The sequence below is a fragment of the Emys orbicularis genome, chromosome 1 (genome assembly GCF_028017835.1).
Source record: "Emys orbicularis isolate rEmyOrb1 chromosome 1, rEmyOrb1.hap1, whole genome shotgun sequence".
NCBI lineage: Eukaryota > Metazoa > Chordata > Testudines > Emydidae > Emys > Emys orbicularis.
This window is the reverse complement of record NC_088683.1, coordinates 31235243-31258340: the sequence shown is the minus strand read 5'-3', so window position 1 is coordinate 31258340 and position 23098 is coordinate 31235243. Positions and strand designations below refer to the sequence as shown.

The 23098-nt window shown below is 38.4% G+C and overlaps 2 protein-coding genes across 2 annotated transcripts in view; one reads left to right on the top strand and one right to left on the bottom strand.

Moving 5' to 3' along the window:
* COG5 (component of oligomeric golgi complex 5) overlaps positions 1 to 23098 on the top strand; it is a 367764-nt gene that overhangs the window by 52016 nt on the left and 292650 nt on the right. The gene's annotated exons all lie outside the window — the stretch shown is intronic.
* On the bottom strand, positions 9728 to 15264 carry GPR22 (G protein-coupled receptor 22). Its single transcript, XM_065401902.1, has 2 exons — positions 15202 to 15264; positions 9728 to 11053 (listed from the first exon to the last, which is right to left on the bottom strand). The coding sequence occupies exons 1-2, from the start codon at positions 15262 to 15264 to the stop codon at positions 9728 to 9730; spliced, it is 1389 nt and encodes a 462-aa protein (XP_065257974.1).

Below are 23098 nucleotides of genomic sequence, written 5' to 3'. Positions count from 1 at the left end.
ATAAAGAAAATGTGCTAACCCAGTTACAGTTCTTATCTAGGTGTTTTAAACTCTGGATTAGGGAGTAGTAATTAAGAACATACTGAGACACAAAGCAGTAAGTATATTTGAGGTTAGTCAGACAGTATCCCTTGGGCGATGGTGGGGGAACAAAACAGGAAGCCTCTTGACTGGAAAACTACAAGAGAAGTCCCCTCCCTGCAGATGTGGATAAATAATGCAATACACACAATGTGCAGTTGATGTCACTATTAGGATAGATAGTGAACAATTGGCATTTTAACCCAGTGTTAATTTGGGGGATAAAAAGGTTCTTAACCTGAAACTTGATAATACAGTTTATACCTCTTAACATTTTGTTGTTAAGATGCTATATATGGGATTTTTGTTTTTATGTGCAAGACATGCTCACTTTGCCAGAGAGCATATCACTTAAGGATTCAACCCCTCTGAGGAGCTGAATGTTTATCATCAGGTGGATAGTGAATGCCTTAAGTTTGACAAGATGAGCAGAAGACAATATAAAGGACAGTAGCTCTGGTATAGCACTGGTGATAGAAGGTAGGAAGGATTTCTGAAGGCCTGAAAGTCCCTGCTTGCTGTTATTGCCTCTGTTCTTTTGAGAAGTGCATAGTGCATCTTTCCCGCAGGACAAGACTCAAATTGCAATACTCTCATGTACATACTATGTTATCATACATGTCATAGATTTTTAAAAAGATGAACCATAAGGTCTTTAAAGAAAAAAGAATAGAGGGAATGAGAGTTGGAAACCAGAATTGTTCACAGAAAAGAAATATTTACCTGAGAACACTCAACCATGCAACTGTTCTGCTGTCTGACAAATACATCGTTGTCTATAATTTTTCATCATGTTGTGATACACACATTACTTAACAGCAAAAAAGCTATTCCAGCTGTCCAGGTAAATATGTATCTTGTATATTCTAAATCTCGAATAAGAATTTTTTTTGTAGTAATGTCTGACAGAGCACAGTGATTCTGTCTATTCAGATGGCAGATATGCTCTCTACATGCTAAAAATAACGTTCAAAATGATGTGTACACATGCAAAATGCCTTCATGCCGGATTCCATTTTTACTTTAATATGTTGTTTTTAAGTAATCTAAAAGAAATTAGATCATTTCAAATTTAAATTTCTTGCTAAATTAATGTTGAACTCTTATTTTAGAGTGTGTGTGCCTCTGTGTGTTTATAATAAGTGTGTATGTGTGTTTACCTAAATATTCAGGGAGGGAAGATGCCTTGGTAAATAAAGTTAAGGAGTTCAACCATGTAGTGACCTTTCATTAGACAGTATTTTAGTCATCTTGAAATCAAATTTATAACATGGTAATTTTCTCTGTCAATGTCTTAATAAGGGCTAGTTCTTAAAGGCTAAGCTAGTTCTCCTAGAGACTCCAATAGTTCCTATCCCTATTCAGACTTTTTCTCTATTTCTCTTTTAACCCTACTTGCCTTAGGATAAGATGTGTGAATTTGAATTGAACTAATGACTTTTTGTGAGGGGAGTGTAAAATGTACTAGCCAATTTCACGCTGTACAATAATATTTATTTCATATTCCATTTGTCTCCTCCCACTTTTAGCTTTATTTTTTCATGCTGCCACCAACAGTTGCAGTAGCATCCAACTTCTTGTCCTCCCATTGCCCTCTTTTTTCCTTCATATTCCTCCTTAAAATCGACTTCTTCCCCTTCCTAGAGTCCCAATGATCTGTGAACAACCTTTCCTTATTTGAACTGTTGCCCCAGGGTTTGTCTTGTCTTTATGAGATTTTAAGCTTTCTGTGGAGCGCATGTGTTATGGTATGTTTTATAAAGAAGCAAGTACACTTACAGGGCTGTAAAATGCTTAATAATACTTTGCGGTTTTGTATAGTGCCTTTCTTGTGAGGATATCAAAGTGCATCATTATTCACATTTTTCAGATGAGGAAACATAAACACAGGAAGTTTAAATGACTTGCTTGAAATCGTACAGCAAATTTGGCAATAGAGATGGGTGCAGAACACACATGACTCTGATGCTAAGGCCAGGTCTACATTACAGACTTACAGTCCACTCTCCCGAATGAGGGAGTTATACCAACCTAACCCTCCGTGTAGACAGCACTATGTTGATGGGAGAGCTTATCCCATCGACATAGCTACCGCATCTTGTGGAGGGAGATTAACTACCCTGATGAGAGACGCTCTTCTGTCACTGTAGGTGCATCTTCGCTTAAGTGCTACAGCGGCTCAGCTGCACTTAAGTGTAGACCTGCTTTGTCCCTCCCTTGATCTAACTACTGGACCATGCTCCCTTTCTTTATACCATAAAGTATTGTACTGCAGCCAAGCATCTCCCACAATTCTTGATGTCTGGGCTAACTGTTCACTCTTGCAGCACACAGAGGCAGATTAGTGTCTTGGCACCACCACGCTGGCATGTGCCATCTGCTCCTGCTTGTGGCCAGATGCTTTGCCTCCGCAGCAGTGTGCGGACAACAGTTTCTGTGCTCCTGCCTTTCATCTGCTAAGGGGTGTGTAGGGTTGGTTTTTTTTTTTTTTTTTACTAATTTTGGGGCAGTGGTGAGCTCTCCCCCCCCCCCCCCCCGCAACCTCATAGGTCAGTTATTAGTTAAGGCCTCACCAAGGCTGCACTGGTGCTCATATGTTCTCTGAGTTAGCAAAAAAAAGCTAAAAATATAAAAAAGCTAAAAAGTGAAAAAAAATCGTAAAAGATCTAAGAGGTCTGAGTCCTCTGACTCTTCTCCTTTTCCTCCACAGAAGGTGGTGAATTGTTGGGCTCTGACTCTGATCAGGACTGGGGAAAGAAGCCACAAAGGTTTTTTTTTTCCCTTTGAGAATTTCAAGGCCATTTGCAACAAGATTGTATCTACTAATCAGATTCAGTCTGAACAGACCCCTGAGAGTAAGCCTCAGAGCAAATTTCTCCCCTGAAAATCCTCCCCCAGTGCTGTGATTCCCCTGTGCTCCTCCTTCGAGGAAATAAGCCAGAGAAAGACAAGCACATTTATAAAACCTAAGATCATTTTTGTTAATTCTAGGAACCAAAGGATCTGATTACTGAGATACTGAAGGTTGACACTGCCATAGCGTCCCTGGCAGAAGATACAATTATCCCCTCAGAAGGGGAGTTCTATCCTAAGGACCCCAGGGAATACAAAAATGGAGGCTTCTCTCAAAAAAGACTTTGTGGACTCCTCAGCCTCCCTCCAGGTGTTCCTAGCAGCTACTTGCTTTTCGAGGGCATAGCTCTCTCCTAGCTGGAAGATCACAGAGCCCTTGTGGGTAGAGATTGCCCTGACTTAAGCTCTGTTAAAGAAAGTTTCCCTGGCAACAGCATATTGTTGCTAATATCTCACTGGATACAATGAGATTCTCAGCCAAAGCCATGGCCTCCAGCTCAGTGACCAGGCAGGACCTATGGATCTGTCCATGGAAAGTGGATAGCCACACCAAGCAAGTGCTGTCTGCCAAATTTACAGGAGCCCTGCTTTTCAGAGAGAAGCTAGACAACATAGTGGTGGACAATACTGCAAAATCTAAATGGTCCCTCCCACTGCCACATCATGCCTTTGAGAGAGAGTACAGACCAGCCTTCAGACAAAGGTGCTCCTTTTGGCCTTCATCCTCAGAGAAATACTATCAAAAGGACAACAGGTTCTCCAGAGAAAAGCTGTGGAACTGTAGCTCTGGAGGAAAGCCCCAAGCGAGCCCTGCCGCTCCCAAAGCCTCTGTATGACCTGTCTGGAGCGGAAGCTAGGGGGCACAATTTCCCATTTCCTGGAGAAATGGGTTGCATTGACCATGGACCCATGAGCCAGGGAAATAGTTAGTCAGGGATGATCCCTCGAGTTACGGACTCCACCTCATCCGTTCTTCATCTGGTCTCCTATCTTGAATTACCCCGTAAAGTGCAATCTATTCCAGAATGAGATATCTCATCTCTTGGATATGGCAGTAATAGAGAGTGTCCCCTCAGAAGCAAAATTATCAGTGTTCTAGTCCATCTTCATTGTACACTTCTGAATGATGGGGAATCCAACCATTCTAGATCTCAGAAGGCTCAACAAGTGGATTAAGAAAATGAAGAAATCGCTAGTGTCTTTATAACTTCAGTGGATCTGGTGGATACATATCTTCACATAATTATCAGACCCTGCCATTACAGATTCCTGAGGTTTGCTAGTGGCGCGAAGCATTGTCAGTACCGGGCACTCCAGTTTGACTTGTCCTCAGCCCAGTGGGTCTTTACAAAGGTGGTGGTGGTGGTAATCATAGCCAGACTTAGGTTACAGGGAATCCACCTTTACCCCTCCTGGATGACATCTTTTAATCAGAGCTCAATCCCAAGCAACAACACACAGAGCTACGTCCCTGATGTTGAATTTCCTGCAGATGCATGGTTTTATTATCCATATCAAGGAAAGCTCCTTGATTCCTTCCACCAAAATAACTCACTTAGGAGTGGACACAGATACCTTGATAGCAAGAATATATCCATTTTTAGAGAAGTTCCAGAAGATTCAAGACTTCCTCAAATTGTTTTGGAACTGCAAGAGGCCTGAAACTAAAACCACTAAGCTTTCAGCCGCTAGACCCCACCTAAATTAAATTAAATTAATGGAGATATCCCATCTCCTAGAACTGGAAGGGACCTTGAAAGGTCATCAAGTCCAGCCCCCCTGCCTTTACTAGCAGGACCAACTACTGATTTTGCCCCAGATCCCTAAATGGCCCCCTCAAGGATTGAACTCACAACCCTGGGTTTAGCAGGCCAATGCTCAAACCACTGAGCTATTCCTCCCCCCCAACCTAGTATCATACATAGGGATCACTCCATGGGTACAGTCTCACATCAGGCCCTTCAAGGCTTCATCTTAAAGATATGGGGCCACTCTCTGAAACCCATGAAGGATCAAGTGAAGGTTCCAGCACAGCTGATCAACACCTTTAAAATGGTGGTCAGCCTCTATGCCTTCCAGATTGTCACAACTGTCACCAGCCTGGAGGGCTGGAAAGCTCACTGGGGGTCCAAAACAGGCATCTGATAGCTGGCGGAAAGGACTGACAGCATAAACCATCTAGAACTAAGAGCAGCCAAGCTGTTACTACAAAGGTTCCAGCCCAGGCTAGAGGGGAATCACGTTCTGATTCAGTCAGACAATATGACCATGGTTGCATATGTGAACAGCCAAGAGGAAAAAGAAGCCCAGCGCTATACAGCTAAGTGATGGAAATCATGCACTGGATGGATAGTACATTCTCATGTATCCCTCAGGGCAGCTCCTACTGATCTTGCTCCGATTGATCAAGATGAATAACTGAGTGTTGCCTGCATCAGGAAGGCTTTTAAGTTAATCATCCAGTTATTCGGCTTGCCCTCAACCAATATATTCATGAATCACTTGAACGTGGAGAGACCACAGTACTTCAGCAGGGAGGTGGACCCCGAATCCAAGGGGACAGATGCACTATCACACTGATGTCCTCAGGGCCTCCTCTGTGTGTTTACAATCTTCCTATCATTAGGGAAGGTAGTCCAGAAAATAAAATGAACAGGTGACGATAATATTGGTAACCCCACATTGGCCAAGGAGAGCCTGGGTTTTGGACCTAATTGAGCTGAAATAGGACCTCCAGTACCGCTCCCAAAGAGACAGGACATCCTCTTACATGGTCCTCTTCTTCATCTGGATCAGAACCATCTGCATTTAACCGCCTGGCTGTTGAAAGGGAAGTGCTAGTGTTGTTGGGTCTGGCCTCCAAAGTCATCAGAATGCATTCTAGAAGAGTATTGACCTTGAATGCATACTCCTCTATTTGGACCAAGTTCTGTGCTGGTGCCAGGAACATGAAGCAAATAGCCAGAATTCCTTGATTTCTGCGATCTTGAAATTTCTCCAAGAAGGCTTGGACAGAGGTCCCCAACCTAGCACCATTGCACGTCAGGTGTCCGCCCTTTGTAGCATGATGGTCACAGGATCCATGGGTTCTTTGGCAGAATACCCCTCTCCCTTCCCCCCACATAGCCTGATTCCTTAGAGCAGTCTGATTAGTCAAACCAGCAATCAGGCCTCTCTTTCCCAAGTGGGACTGCCATTTGTACCGAGAGCCCTGATGAACCACCTCTTTGAACCATTCACATCAGTGTCTTGCTTTCTGATTGCCATCACATCTGCCAGGTGAGTTTTGGAGCTGTCAGTGCTTCCTATGCAGGAGCTTTTCTGTGTGTTTCATTAGGACAAGGTGGTGCTCAGAACTCCAGAATTGTATATCCCAGAGGTGAACTCTTTCCTCCATGCTTCCCCAGAGGTCGGTCTCCCTTTTTTCTGTCCCAGGCCACCAAGGAGAAGTGGCATGCTTTAGATTCAAATGTACAAAGTCTACTCGGAGATCGGGTGCCCTGTTCGTATCCTTCCTCCGGAAATGCCAAGGACCCAGAGCTTCCAAGTCATCCATTACTAGGTGAATTAGACTATGTATTGAAGAAGCATACAAGACATTGGGGATTCTGGTTCCTTAAGGGATCAGGGCACGCTCAACGTGATCCCTGGTGACTTCATGGGCAGAAAGAACTAGTGCATCCATAGTGGAAACATGTAAGGCAACCACCTGATCAAGCACTACAAGGTAGATTTCCTGTCCTCTGCAGAGGCGTCTTATTGCAGGAAGTTAGTGCAGGCCGTGATTGGGAAATGGTTTTTGCCTTTTGAACAAATGTTATAAATGAGAAGGGATACTGTTTTCCTTTTCTTCCCACCTTCTCTATAACCTTCCCTACATCTGTTCATTGCTCTCTACTTCCCAGAACTTCAAGAACTGTGGAAGATGCTGGGCTGTAGAATGGAAATTTTTTTACTGATAATTTCTTTTATGCATCTTCCACAATTCTACCCACCCTAACTAGCTCAAGAGCCAAAAGGTCAGATGCTGAGTGGGATTTTTACCTTGTGACTTCCCCCCCCCCCCCCCCGTTGTGGTCTACTAAACTTAGTTGGTCAGTTACCTCTGAAGTATTGTTACTAATATTGTTATACAAGTTTTTACAATTTTGAAATAACTCATCTGGCCACAAGTGGAAGCAGAGGGGGCATGTAAGTGGGTGGCACCAAAATGCTAATCTACCTCCATGAGTTGCAAGAATGCCCAGAGCAGCCCAGACATCAAGAATTGTGGGAGATGCTGCTAGAAAAAGGGAAATTATCGGTAAGACATTTTCCGGTTCATTGACGCTGTCTTTATGATGAATGAGCTCTAAAGTATTTGAGCTTTAAAAAAAGAGAGTGCACTCTGAAAGTGTCAATAACCCTTTGTACGTTTGAAAGTGAAAACTTTTCTTACAACTGTTTTAATTCCACCATATGTCCGTGGGGTATTACAGACTTATTTATATATTCAGATGATTGCAAGTTTTTAAAATACACATTACGTCTTAAGATACTTTTAAATAATTTGAGTGTAAGAAACCATGTTGTGATATTAACATTTTAATAGTGTCCCCTTCCCTCCCTTTCATATATTTGAGCGTACAAGATAGCTAGATGTAGCAGGAGTGGAAAGATGTATTCTGCAAAAAGAAGGAACATTGTGACTTTAAAATGATAGTTTTCTTTCAGAAAATTAAAAAGAGGCATTTTAACATATTCGTACAACTTTTTGTGGCTCTCTATAGGTGTACATAAAATCTGAGCTATTGTATTTGGTTTTGGATAAGAAGTAGATTTTTACTTAGCATTCTAGGTGACAGGTAAGTAATGAGTTTGGATGAAACTTGGCCTTTAAGTGGGTGCAGCCCAGTACAGTGAGTGGTAATGTGCTGGCTTTTATACCAAAGCTGCTTGAATATTATTCAAACAAATGTGAAAAGTTTATGTAAAGAACCTCCCTAGAGAAAGTTCTATCTGTTGTAAGTGGTTGATTTTTAAGGAGTAAGAGGATGGATTTCTAACTGTCTCCATGCTGGTTCTTGGGCTGAGTGCATCAGGACTTTGCTAAAAGAAGTTAAGCTCTCTCAACGCAAGTATGATAGGATACGAATTAGAGAGAAAATAGCCTTGGATTTCTTTAAAGCGAGTTTTTTAGTGATTTTTATATTACTCTGTACATTTGAATACATCCAGGTGCATGTTAGTTTTAGGTAAAAGAAAATACGCAATATTGCAAGAGAGAAAATCTCTCATGTTGAGGGGATATTCTGCCTTTTATGCATGGAACTTGCATTAACACTAATTATTAGGAGTTATTCTTATGTTAATGGGAGCAATTCATACACATTTAGAGGTGATTATACTACAATAAAAGTAAAATAGATTTTTCTTTTCCTTAATACATTTGAAGTTAACTGCTGGAACATTATCAAATCAAGGGGATGCATGTGGGCGCTATTCCTTCCAAATTTCTGGCTTCAGAGCTTGGGATAGCAAATAGCCTTCAACTATACCAATCTGATTAGCAAGATACTTAACTTTTGCATTTGGTGCCAGATATGATGAAATCTTCTATCAGTTTCTTGGTCCTTAAATGTGGATGTTAGTTGAAGAGATGATTGAAGATGACGGAGAAAAGGGAGGGAGGAGAAATGGAACTGTACAAGTGCATAATGACAGTAAAAGTAGATCCAGGAATATTATCACAGCTATAGGGCAGCTGTCTTAGATAGATGTGTGGCAAGATGACTGTGTGATCAGGACTGGACAGTGCTGGATGCTAGAGACAGGATACTAGAAAAGTTAAGGAGGAGAAAAGTATGCTATCCTGCTTAATTGAGACATTTGACTGTATATGTAGCGACTCCCCTGGAGATCCTCACATTTTGGAGGGCCAGCTAATAAATCACATCAATCTTTAACGCTAACAGACTAACAAATTCTGTATAAACTGTTTTTGATTTATTTATTTATTGGGCAACCTTAGAACACAGGATTTTCCCCATTTCACTGCATTTTACTTCCAGGGCCCTGAATTAATCTTCTTTCCTTCAGTGGAAGGAGAGGTGGGAATGGGATTATTCAAAGATGTGTGGAAACAAAGAAAAACAATTTTTGTATACATAAGAATTTTTTTGCATTAAAAATTATTCTTCCATTTCTGGACTAACTTCAACTTTAAAATATTGCTTCCACTGCCAAAATTTAATAGTTTTAGTCCTTGTTAATTGAGGGATGTGCTTCAGTTGTGCACACTGAGCCATTACAGGCTAGATGAATAGGTCATCTGAACGTGGAGTCAAAATCTCCAGATTTCACAAAGCTGCAGATTATTTCTGAAGAACAGAGCCCACAGATAAGAATTAAAATATTATATCGTGCAAGATGTTAATCTCGCATGTTGTTGGAAAATGAAGTATTTCTGGAGTGGAAGGCTTATTTAAAAATATTTTTATATTTACAGAGAATCAGGCATACAAATGTTTGTTTTTAAAAGTGTACACTGCTTTAAGGCTATTTATTTTTTAGAAAATATGACTTACATTAATATCTTTTTGACAAATATACACGATATTACTCTAACAAACTGCCATGCAACATGTATATTAAGTAATGAAGAAATTGAATATACAAGGCCTAATCTATATATATATATATAGAAAATTTACAGTCTAGCCAATATTTAAAAAGTTTCCCTTATTTGGCAGTATTTTCTACAGTTTGTTCATATATTTCCTCTTGGATGATTTGGTGAATACTTCACTGAAATCTAGTCAGTGACAACCTGAGGTACTAAACATTTCTGCCTTACTTCATTGTCTTCAAAAGTAATCTGTTTGTTCCTTTTAGGTTCTATCCATGAGTTATGTATTACAGCATTATTCGGCATGGGATCTGCTTCCACTATTGAAACGACTCGTTTTTTCATTTTACTTTTCAGGACCTTCTGAAATTTTTGCCTAGTGAATGCATAGAGTAGAGGGTGAAATATAGTTGTTCCGTATGCCATAACTAGAAAACATAATCTCAGCTTTACCAAAAGGTCACTTGGGCCCAGACATAAAATTGTAGTGTTTAAAACAGAAATGGGTGTCCAACAGAGAAGAAACGTTGAAATAATCAACAGGGACATTCTGAAGACTCTCTTTTGTCTTTCCCGTCGTTCACGATGTCGTTTTACAGCTCGCCGTAGGGCAATTATTACTGAAACTGAAGTCCTTACGCCAAAGACTACATTTCTCCCGCCACTGCTTTGTGACACATCAGTAGTCTCGTGTTGTGTGGTCAAAGAAATAGTCTTTTTCTTTCTGGCTTTTTTCTTTTGCCCTGTTGTAAATCTTGTGCCTATTCGAATATTAAGAGCCTGGAGTATTTTGGTGTATGTAATTAGCATTACTATAACGGTGAAGAAAAATATTGGAATTTGTACTAGGAGATGGTAGTACATTCCCAGTTCAGTGTGGTATTCATTTACACTGACACACAAAAGAGTTTTATTTTCCCAAGTACTTGCACTTTGAAGACTGAAAAAATTGACTTCAATGAAGGGAATCAGGAAGGAGAAAAGAGAGACAATCCATATTGATGTCATTAACATCACAGCCCTTCCCAATGTCAGAATTCGATTTGCAGGTTTTACAGAGATATCATATCGGTCCAAAGTGATAGCAAAAACGTTGATTGCGGTCGCAACACTTGCAAAAGAAACACAAGCCTCATGGAAGCAGCAAATTAGAGCACTGTTACTCTCCAGTGAAAGCAGAAGGATAACTATAGTTAGAGGAATACATCCCACACAAATTATTACATCAAGTACATGAAGGTTCATTGTAATAATGTTACTGACAGAATTGATTAAGTTGGATTTCATGCAGTAAAGTACCAACACGGTGAGGTTGCTGCCAAGTCCCAACACAATTTCTAACATCAGAAATCCAGTGAGAGAAACTTGAAAGCTTAATGGATATGACAATGCTCGATACATATTGGTGTTGATGTCATCAATGGCATCTCGAACTGTAATGTTAGATTCAGACTGCATGTTGACTTCCGGAATGGGAGAGAAGCACATTCTTTTGTTGCAGTTGTTTTTGTCCTAAAAGGTGAGAGAAAATAGTTTTATATTTGATTCTGACACTTTAAAAATCATTTTAGATAAATACAGAAAAAACAGGTATTTCATTCTATCAAAATCTAATCATTTATATATTTAGATCTGTGCATGATTTGGGCTAAGAAATCTGAGGATCTAGAACAACATCAACTTTTAAAACAAAACATGATTGTAAAAAAACCCCAAAAAACTTGTTAAAAGCCTTTGTTTACAGAAACAAGGCATTGTTTATGATGTGGCTCTCACAAAGGACACGTGTGGTAGAACAAGCTATACTAGTACATTGCGTTTTATCATGTCTAGGGCCATTTTAAAAGAATGTCCGTATGTATTTAAAACTTAGTACATAAAGTAATGTTAAAAAACCTTTTTAGGAAAAACGAGGTCAGAAAAATGAAGGGGAGTCGCTTGTAAACCATTGAAATATCACTTAATAGATCTTCTCTTCCATAGGTTTGTTTACCTCCTTCTTTTGAAAACTTTTTTTGTAAAAATGCGATTGACAGAAGATTTGCAATTCCAGAGTTCATTGAAATTTTATAAAACTTTAAAATGTTTATACATTAAATTTTCTTTCAGAATTTTGTGTGTACATATATTATATATGTGTGCCTGCGTGCATATGTATATTTATATGTGCATGTATATTTTCATATTATAAGTCACTGTATATATAACTTCAACTGTAAAATTACATTTAAACTATTCATCTGTAATGAAATAGATTTTCAAAGCATCGCATTTCCATATGCTGATTTAAATATTTACTTCAGGAAATATAAATACTTTTACTATTAGCCACATTGGTGAAATACTCTCCCTTTGATTTATGGACTTGTGTGTATCAGGAGTATTTAGTAACATATTTATATTTGTAATCTAATTAGATGATGGAATTAAGGAGACAGACACAACAGGATTGTTTGTATTATGTTTGTTTTTTACATCATGAAATGAAAGTTTATCTCTGCTTTGAGGCAATAAGGCTCAGTGATGTAGCATTAATCACTGCTGTGTGATTTTTTTTTTTTTTTAATGTTATGGCCACACCTTCTGTGGCTTACAAATGCTAATAAATTGAAATTTAGTATCTGCTTAAGAGGCCTGCCATTGTACCATTTATGTTCTTAACCAGCGTATAAAACTAGCCATGGCTTTATAACAAAATAAATAAATAAAATAAACTACGGAAGGAAGGATTTTTTTTTCTTTTGGTCTGGTGGTACTTGGAATTTTGAGCACTTCCAAAATTAAAATGAAAATATATTTGGTATAAGGATTAATTTAAATGGAGACCATTGTTCTTCTCTAAATACAGTAAATGGAAGGCATTAAGGAGAATAAAAATGAGTTGCTTTTTTAATTCAAGTATGAATTATGCACACTCTAGATGTAATATGCAAATACATTTATCTACAGTTCTGAGAAGCCACAATAGTGCAGTACTGTTAATTGCAAACTTTTTATAATGAAGATTCTTTGTATGCATCAAGAGCTACTATACATGCCTTTTTAAAAACAAAAAATTTGAATGAGCCTCAGGTGTGCAATGAAACAAGAAATATTTCAAAAGCTTTGTTCAACTTTCACTTTATGCAACCTCAAGAAAGTTTATAAATAGCTTCAGGACAGTACTATTTCCTCTGTGTATGTGGTCTTATTAGCTATGGACATATTACGGAAACGATTCCAAATGCGTTACTTGATAAATTGAATTCTCTTGAACTGGTAAAAGCCAGAAGAAGATTAGAGTCATTTCTGCTAAAACAAGCAATGGTCTTAACTGTAAGAATAAGCTAACTGAAAGCTTGTGAAAATGGAAAATTTTAAATGTGCCAGATTTTACTAACAAACAGATTAAGCATCAGGTCTTTGTCACATCAGATAGATTTGCAGTTAAATAAAAGCAGAAATGTCAAGATAGGAAGATAATTAACAAAATACATCTCAAGAACAGTGCTCTGTTCCCTTGTAAATGTCAAACAGAGGTTGGGTGCATGCAGCTTCTGACCTACCTGTTTTCTGTTGCCTCAAGGGCCTTTCAGCTCACTGTAGCAGCTTGTCATAAATTGATACATGGTGTCACTGACAGAATTTTGACATGCATTTCACCTGGCAGCTGAGTTGTAGCTGTGCTCTATTTCATCCCTTGCAGAATGTTTCCTTTTTTTTTTTTTTTTGTTCCAACACTTCAGGAGCACGATTTTGTGATTGAACAAAAGGACTTAATTTCCTGAAATATTTCTAGAGACCAGTGCATATTGTTTGTTCTGCTTTCTAAAGCCACCAATAAAAATAAAACTTCTTTTAAGTGACATTAAATTCTTTCCCCCTTTGCATCTCATGGCAGCTTATTTTTATTTTCCAGGATAAATGAAAATAAAAACAGAGACATCCAATTTCTGGCTTCAAAAATATATTTAGGCATCCTTTAGTTACAATTGCACATTTGGTTTTATAATACTTCTCATTACTTTAGAGTGATGGCTTTGTCACATAAGTTGTTTTACATTGTAAAATCCAGTTCATGTGCTTTGATGGAAACCATGGACTGCTTAATTTGGTTTATTTTCATTAAAGGAGAATACATAAAAGGTCATAAAATTCAGAGAAAAAATATCCATTAGTCATTATGACAAAGAAGTGACTTAATATGTAGTGTAGAAAAAGCTTGATTAAAGCCTTGTTTAGCTTGCTGATGAAGTATGCACATTCTCCTTTTGGGAATTCATGTTTCATTGTTTCTTCTTGAATCAGTAGTTTCCGTAAATCTGGTTTTAAATTATAAATCCCTTTTTAAGAAATGCTCACCATTTTGTTTTAGGAATAAACCATTATATTAATCTTCTTTTCATGAAAATATGAGCAGATGTGCTAATCTTCTATGTATATTGTTGAAGTGTTAAACACTTACGTAGAAATAGAACCTGTTCCATGGTTTTATTCTAATTCCTTTATTTCTTAAGACTATATATTATAAGTACATCCTGCAGCTTGTAGATCAGACAGCTAGAAAGATGCCCAGTCAATTGCATTCTTCATATTGTCAGTAGTAAAACTGAATTAGATGCTGCATGCCCTTGTGAGAAAAAGAAGAAGAAGAAAAAAAAAAGGTTAAAAATAGGGCTGCGTCTGATAATTTTTCAGTTAAGTTATTCAGGAATATATTTATAAGGTACCATTTGATTAAAATTATGCAATATGTGTAAATCAAAATGGATCTCTAAAATTGATTCCTATAGAAGATATATAAAATCAGTGAGCATATTTTCACTATTTCCTAATAAAATCTTTCCCTCTTTTTCATCTTATTAAAATTAAATATGTTGGATGGATTACATATTTTGCAAATATTAAATGTGGAGTTAAAAGCCAAGAGTTGAAGTAAAAATTACTGGGCAAAAAGATAGTATCTACTAATGCAGCTAGAAAATATGATTTTTACAGGTCTTGTGAGCAACTAGCTTACACGTACTATGTGTCCTCTTGCCTTCATATGACTAATTTAACTGACCCTCAGTTGCTTCATGGGGAATACATTTGTTTAATTTGCACATGGCCTTGAATTTCCTTGCTTTGAATATAAAATATTGTGCAAATAAATTTTTACAAGTACATTTCCATTGGGTGAAGTATGTAGATTATTTAAATGTTTTTAGGGTAACACAAAAGGTAGTTGCAAAAACTAACATTTCCCCCCCCATGAATAAGTCAGAGATTAGTCACGTAACTCAACCTTCAAAAAGCAATAAGTATACCAGAAAATGCAGACTATCTATGGTCTTTCAAGGAGTACTTGAATACATTCACAACATATGTGACTCAATATTTGGAAATGGTGTTGAGAAGAATCTTCTGACTGCATTAAGGATTTTTAGCAATACTGTTATAGCTTAAGCTGCACTGTTTTTACGTTATATGAACAAAACAGTTCTAAATATTCCACAATGTATCCTTAGAAAATAACATTTTTCAACAATTGTACTTTTTAAATGAAAAATATTAGTATTGTCAAGCAAGAAATACAAGATAAAAGCTCAATTTAAGTTGAACCTGACATCTTTTTTTCCTTCAGATATGTTTGTTAAACACTGCTTTTGCTGAATATCATAATAAGGAACATATCTTACCTCCACTAAGGATTTGATCAGTTCTCGATGCAGATGAAGCAGTTCCGGTTTTGAGGGATTCATTTTGTTCACTTGTTAGCAGAGTACAGGGGAAAGAGGGTCATAAGCATCTCTTCAAAAAATGACCTTAATGAAAATTTGTGCCTGTGTTGTGCCATTGTTTCAGCATACTGCTAATGTATACAACATGTAGTGCTGCTTTAGAAGCTGCTGCAGTCTCCCACTCGTCCTATTGTAGAATCAATAAGCATCTGAAAATACATAATGAAAGTAATTTAACATACTGAAGGCTTCTTGTCTCCAGAGACAACATTTAGATTCAGCCTTTCTAAAAAGGAACAGCAATACTTCTCAGAGGAAAGCTTACTATGGACAGCTTTTGCAGAATGACAGCCTACCTTGTCGCTTCTCTTCACTGCAGAGAGATGCAGTGCATTCACTAATTTTGATTGGTCAGTGATGTTTGGCTTAAACTGTGCTTCATATATATGGGAGTGATTTTTTTTCTGTTTTATTTAAGGATTCTTTTGTAAAAAGGCTAAATTTACAAATGAATTGTGCATAATTCTGGAATATATTAGGCATATATGTTTTATTTTTACCATTTCTCTCTACTTTTGTTGATTGTACGATGTGTACCACATGACAAAACACTGGTGGAAAATTAGATGAAATGTATACTACTTTAAAAGCCTCTAGCAATTTGTTTGAGTATGTCTTGTTATATATCCTGTCTCTGAGGTTCTTTGTTCTAAGACTACCTCTGATACAAAACTGCTGCATCTTTTCTGTGAACCATACTCAACCAGTATGTTTATATGCAGGTCAGCATTTAGATCTTTATATCTGAATAAATTATATTCAGGATAAGTAGACACCACATAAATATAATGATAATCTGAATTAGAATGCTCATAGAATGTTCATATTGTTTATTATGAGGGGGTAAAAATCCAATTTAGTTCATAATCTAAAGAGTGATTTTTCCAGATCCCATTACCATGTTCAGTACATGCACAGTTATGCAGTTTGACAACATAAATTAAATTTAAGGAAATACTAACCTATTTAAAAATGTTTGACTAATTTTTCTAAATGCACCATATGTTTTGTCAGTGTATATTTTGTTTCTTGCATTCCATTCTCTTTCTACCTCTGTTCCTGAGCCCTTGACCTTCTGGAATTTTGTTTTATGTAGTCTTCACTTTTTAAATATTTAGATTTATAATTTAATTTGCTGTTCTATTCTGTTAGTATAGACAATGTTGCTAACATCCATACAATGAGGAGGAGAATAAAGTTCCTTGTCTTCATAAATTAGGACTAATGCTAAAATTAATTTAGGATGTGAATTAAAGCTACGCAGCCCAAAATAATATTCAGTGGATATTGTCTTGTGATAACAGAGATAATTTAGGCATTTTTTACTCTAAAATGATGTCTTGCTATTAATGTTCCACATCAAAATGTTTTTGAATTATTCTGAATGTCTATAGATGTAATTCTTGAAAAAGTTGAAAAATTATCAAATGTTAAAATATAGCTATTGCATATCAGCTTTATCTGTTTAGCAGTTTTAATTGTATTTATTTTTGTAAAATTGCCGTACCATTGTTGTGTACATATATAAAAATACATTTGTGTAATTCAGATGTTTGCATTTAATTTTGTTTCAGATTAGCATCAGTGGTATTTATTTATTTTGATATAATGTAGGCTGATGATGCAACTTTCTAATTTTCAAGTGGTCACATCTGTGGCACTTTAGGTAACTTGAACTCTTCCACTTTTTCCTCTGGGCAAGATCATTCAGAAAATACTGAGGTGGACAAAGATTACAGTGGGACCCAGAGATTCTGCACAGCATCTTCTGTGACTTTGCCCCAGCTCCTTCTGACTTCTCTGGGCCTTGTTGACCATGAGAGTCTGATCACAAGTTCCGTCAGCATTGTTCTTGAACAGTTGCATATGACAGAACAGATTCTTGGAGTAGGTGAATTACATACAAAATACGTGCAAGAGATGTACTTGCTTCACTTACAGAAGAGTTCAGGGTGTGTTGGGGACCTGTTGTTGAGTTCAATAGATGAATTCCCATAGATACTCCAATTTCAACTCTCTTCCAGGAGAGGCTGGATAAAGATGTAAGATGTTGAGGGGATGGAGGCGTTTTAGCTGTAGGAATAGAGAGAGAGAGAGAGAGAGAGAGAGAAAATGGATTTTAGTTGTTATGGAGACAGAAACATCAGGATTTTGATGTAGCCTGGATGTGTGAGGCAAGGGAGGAGGAGGAGTCAAACGTGATCTCCAGGTTATGGGCCTGAGTGACAGAGGATGGTGGTGGTGGTGACAAAGCATTGGTGTAGTAGAGAGAGGTTGGGAGGGAAGATAAGGAGTTCAGCTTTGATCACATTAAGCTTAAATTAGGGCTGTTGATTAATCGCAGTTAACTCACTTGATTAACTCCAAAAAGTATTAATTATTTTAAAAATTAATCGTGATTAATCGCAGTGTTATTTGCACTGTTAAACAATGAATACCAATTGAAATTTATTAAATATTTTTGGATTTTTTTCTGCATTTTCAAATATATTGATTTGTAATACAACACAATACAAAGTGTACACTGCTCACTTTATATTATTTTTATTACAAATATTTGCACTGTAAAAGTGATAAACAAAAGAAATATTTTTCAATTCACTGTATACTGGTACTGTAGTGCACTCTTTATCGTGAAAGTGCAACTTACAAATGTCTATTTTTTGTTACATAACTGCAGTCAAAAACAAAACAATGCGAAACTTTAGAATCTACAAGTACACTCCGTCCTACTACTTGTTCAGCCAGTCACTAAGACAGACAAGTTTGTTTACATTTATGGGAGATAGTGCTGCCCACTTCTTATTTAAAATGTTATCTGAAAGTGAGAACAGGCATTCACATGGGACTTTTGTAGCAGGCATTGCAAGGTATTTGCATGCCAGATATTCTAAACATTCATATGCTCTTTCATGCTTCGGCCACCATTCCAGAGGACATGCTTCCATGCTGATGGCACTCGTTAAAAAAATGTGTTAATTAAATTTGTGACTGAACTCCTTGGGGGAGAATTGTATGCCTCCTGCTCTGTTTTACCTGTATTCTGCCATATATCTCATGTTATAGTGTTCTCTGATAATGACTCAGCACATGTTATTCGTTTTAAGAACACTTTCACTGCAGATTTGACAAAATGCAAAGAAGGTACCAATATTAGATTTCTAAAAATAGCTACAGCACTCGACTCAAGGTTTAAGAATCTGAAGAGTCTTCCAAAATTTGAGAGGAATGAGGTGTGGTGCATGCTTTCAGAAGCCTTAAAGAGCAACACTCCTATGCGGAAACTACAGTACCCAAACCACCAAAAAAGAAAATCAACCTTCTGCTTGTGGCACCTGACTCAGAGGATGAAAATGAACATGCATTGGTTCGCAATGCTTTGGATTGTTATCGAGCAGAACCTGTTATCAGCATGGACACATGTCTTCTGGAATGATGGTTGAAGCATGAAGGGACATATGAATCTTTAGCACATCTGGCATGTAAATATCTTGTGATGCCAGCTACAAAAGTGCCATGAAAACACCTGTTCTCACTTTCAGGTGACATTTTGAACAAGACGCAGGCAGCATTATCTCCTGCAAATGTAAACAAACTTGTTTGTCTGAGTGATTGGCTGAACAAGAAATAGGACTGAGTGGACTTATAGGCTCTAAAGTTTTACATTGTTTTATTTTTGAATGCAGTTTTTTTTGTACATAATTCTACATTTGTAAGTTCAATTTTCATGATAAAGAGATTGCACTATAGTACTTGAAAAATACTATCTTTTGTTTTTTACAGTGCAAATATTTGTAATCAGAAATAAATATAAAGTGAGAGCTGTACACTTTGTATTCTGTGTTGTAACTAAAATCAATATATTTTAAAATGTAGAAAACATCAAAAAATATGTTAATAGTATTCTATTATTTAACAGTGTGATTAATCGCGATTCATTTTTTTAAATCGCTTGACAGTCCTAACTTAAATTTGCTGTAGAGAGATCTACAGAGGAGAAGTGGTATTGTATGGAGAGAGGTCAGGCGGGTGTGCGTGGATGGAGAGATTTACAAGCTATTAATTTAGAAATGGTAGTTGAAATAGTGAGAGTGAATGACACCATCCCCGAAAAAGTGTAGAGCAGAAAAAGGAGGGGCTCAAAGAAAAAAGCGCCCTGTGGGGAATAAGAGCATCCCAATTTACTTTCTCTACTAGTCATTATTATAGATGGAGTTGGCAGTGCTGGATATAGATAAGGTTGCCTAACGTTTTCCATTATAAGAACCTGTTTTTAGTTGCTTATAGCTTTGCCAAAGGATAAGATGGGCTAAATTTCCTATTCTGGATGTCTACCATAGGCATAATTTTTTTGGAAAATTTTTCACCTAAAATGGCTCAGCCATTTGTAGGAATGAGATTAGAGAAAAATAAATTGATTTGTCATCTTAAAAAAAAAAAAAAAATCTTTAAACTGTTTCACCAAGTTCTAATACCTCCCTGCGGGGAAAAAGGGCTTGACATTTGGCACTGTTTGGGGAGGAGAGAGTGGCTGTGCTGGTGTCAGGGGTGCTATTTTTGTTCTCTGCATGAAAATTCATCTAAATTGGGCAAAGTTATGAGAAAAAATATTCTTTACATGTGGTCAGTAAATGATTGTCAATGTTGATAACTAAATTCTCTGAAGATGCCATTTGCACTGATCATGCTCCATCCTGGGGTGCAGAGACTTCTTTCCTGCAGTTGCTCCTCCTGGCTGCTGGAGACTGCTGTGATGCTGGCACTAGAATTGAGAACGCAAAGACTGTTTCTCCTGTGCTCTGTTACAATCCTTCCTCCCTCTTGTCCTGGAGCCCAGGTAGTATGGAGAAGGAGGTGGAGATAACCTGACTTGTATATGAAGGGAGTGAGAAGGAGGGTTGTATTGCAGAGGCTGGGGAGGAGTGAAGGGGTGAGGATGGGGTGGGGGGAAACATAAGTCAGTGGGAGGGAAGAGGTTGGATGGTATATAGGAGAAGAGCTAGGTGAAAGGGCAGGACTCAGGTATGTGGGGGTGCAATGTGCAAAGTGGAAGGGAGACCAGGAGCTAGGGTGGGGTGGAGAGGAATTAGAGGTATGAGGAGAGAGATACAGGGGGCAAAGGAGCAGCAAGGTCTGTAATTACTATAGCACACTCCTTTCCAAAACCTGGAATTGAACCCAAGAGTCTTGAGTCTCTACATTCCTCGGCTGTAAATAAATAGCTGTGAAAACCAGCGGCAAAATGTATGCCTCCTTCCTTCTTAGTTGTTGGTTCATAGAGAGGATGACAGTCTACTGCTGCTACCAGTTACTCCATTATCTCAAGTGGTAGTGTGTCTGAGCTGTGGATCTAGTGGTCCAAACTCTGCTGATGACCCAAGCTGGTTCCACAAGAGAGAATTTCTGGGTCTAGGTTTCTTTTTTTTTTTTTTTCCTTTTAAATTAGAAAATTACATAAAGAAATACATTCAAAGAGCATTAGTGTTGTAAAATCAAGCATTCATGTCAATTGTCTGCCTATTTGACCACGGCAAAATATTGTCAGATAGTGCAAGAAGAATGCCCTGATGTAGCGGCAGCCCACCTCTTTGATTGGATCATGGTGCCATTCTTTCAATTTTTTTAGAACATCATTTTACTTTTTTCTAAGTTAAAATAACTCAATTAAGTAACTTGGCTTTTGTAATTAAGCATAAGTATCTGTCTAAGGCTAAGCCTGTTGGAAACAATAAAGTCTTACTCTTTTTTGTTACTGTCGTTACTGTTCTGATAAATTAGTGCTTTAAAGTATCTGACCATTTTTGTTGATTTTGACAGTATTTGACTGGCCAGTTGATCTGGGGCAGTGGAACCAGGGAGTGGGCAGGGGGGCCTAGTGCCACCACAATGTATTTATTATGGGGGCTGATCTATTTTCATCCCAACAATATATCCTCTGTACCTGGGAAGGGTGTGAGATAAGGCAGTCTTCCTTCTCTAGCCCTTCCCCCTCAGAGCTGGGGAAGCAGTGACTGAGCAGAGCTGTGTCATTTTGGGCACTGGGGGTAGAAGGAGGTTGTTTCCTCTCAAGGGCAGGAGCCTCTGCCAATTGTGTAAAAGCAGCAACAAAGCAGGGAGCCAGATGCATGGCTCTTCTGGGTGCCCGGCGTGGGGATGCTTTGCTGCTGTAACTGTCCTGGCCATTCCACTTTCTCAGCCTACTGTATGTCTCCAAGGTCAAGGGAAGACCCTGCCCAGAGCCCTGGGCACTGCCTGAGCTTCCTCTGCACCCTGGACTCCTTGCTGCATACCCCCAGTCGCAAATGGTAGCCCCTGCCTCCCCTCCCCCATTCAAAGTGAGTTTCCATCGCCTCTGAATTAACCAATTATTTTTGGACTGTCTCCTGTCTGTCAAATAGACATCTTCAGAAACTTCTCCATTTTATGGAAGTACTTACATGCCTCTAATCACTTCCATTGTGTAAAACTGAGGTTTTTTACTACTCAGGACTTCCATATTCCACCCTGGAAGAGACTACCTTTCAGAAATGGGTAAAACCCTATAAACATTAATGATGGTTTTTGCTATATAAATGCACGTGATTATTGGGATGTATTTTTACGATTTTTACAGATTTCATAGAAAATGTTAAATTGACTGTCACAGGGTGTCTGGCCCTTTAAGAGGGAGCTGGGGCCAGTACTCCTGGACTGATCACCTGAGTGATTAAAAGAAAGGCACCTGGGTTTCATAAGGGTCTTGAGAGCCTCCTAGGAGAGGGAAAATGGCCAGGGTCAGGAGCAGTGCGGGAGTGCTGCTGGAGCCAGCCCATGACCAGCTGGCTGAGCTGGGGCTGAGCTTGTGAGAGAGGAAGTCTGGTATGTCTTCAGAAAGGAGCAGCCTGAAAGTTTAGAGATTACAGACCCAGAATAGGGAGCCAAGGTAACCCTGTGACTCTAAAGGGGGATGGGTGAAGCAGCAAGAGAGTGTGAGATTTGGTGTTTAACTGGGGACAATTGAAGACAGGCCTCAGAAATAGGGTGACCAGACAGCAAGTGTGAAAAATCAGGATGGGGGTGGGGGGTAATAGGAGCCTATATAAGAAAAAGACCCAAAAATTGGGACCGTCCCTATAAAATCAGGACATCTGGTCACTCTGCCCAGAAAGGAGAAGCTGTGCCTGGTGGGAGACTGGAAAGAGATACTATGTTTTGAAGCAGCCAGACCCAGGACATGTGCACCCAGCAAGAGGCAGGGTAGAGAAAGATTGTCTTTAAGTTACTGTATGTTATTAAGCTAGTCCCAAAGAAGGGGTGCTATTGTATGACTCAGGCCTTGGTTGTGTATTGAGGAACTCTGGGGAGATGGGAAACTGGGGCAGGAGCTGCAGAAATGCCTGAGACTAGTAGCGGGTGCTGCGACATGGGCACGTGTGCTCACAAACTGTTTCTTTTAAAAAACACAAAATGACCATGAAATGTGATATTTTATTTTTTCCATTGTTATTTTTTAACTTTGAGCACTTTGGCTGGTATTGAGAGCTTTCCATTCTCTCGTCAAGGACTCTACAGTACTGACTTGACAACTCTACTTTAATTATTGTGAATTCTAATTATTGTAAAAGTGCTTGGCGCTCTGGAAGGTTGCATGTAACTGTTATAAATCTAGATAAAAATACAGCTGCTGTTGCTCAACCTCAGCTTCCAGGTGTGTGCGTGTGTGTGGGAATTGCTCCCTTCTAATACTGTATGGGGAAGACAGTATTCTGTAGCCTTTCATGTTTAGCTGTACTGCTGAATGATAGGTTTCAGAGTG

Coding starts and splice junctions, on each gene's coding strand:
- GPR22 (XM_065401902.1), bottom strand. CDS start 15,264: ATGAATCCCTCAAAACCGGAACTGCTTCATCTGCATCGAGAACTGATC. Junction 11,054..15,201: donor TGATCAAATCCTTAGTGGAG/GTAAGATATGTT, acceptor CTCACCTTTTAG/GACAAAAACAACTGCAACAA.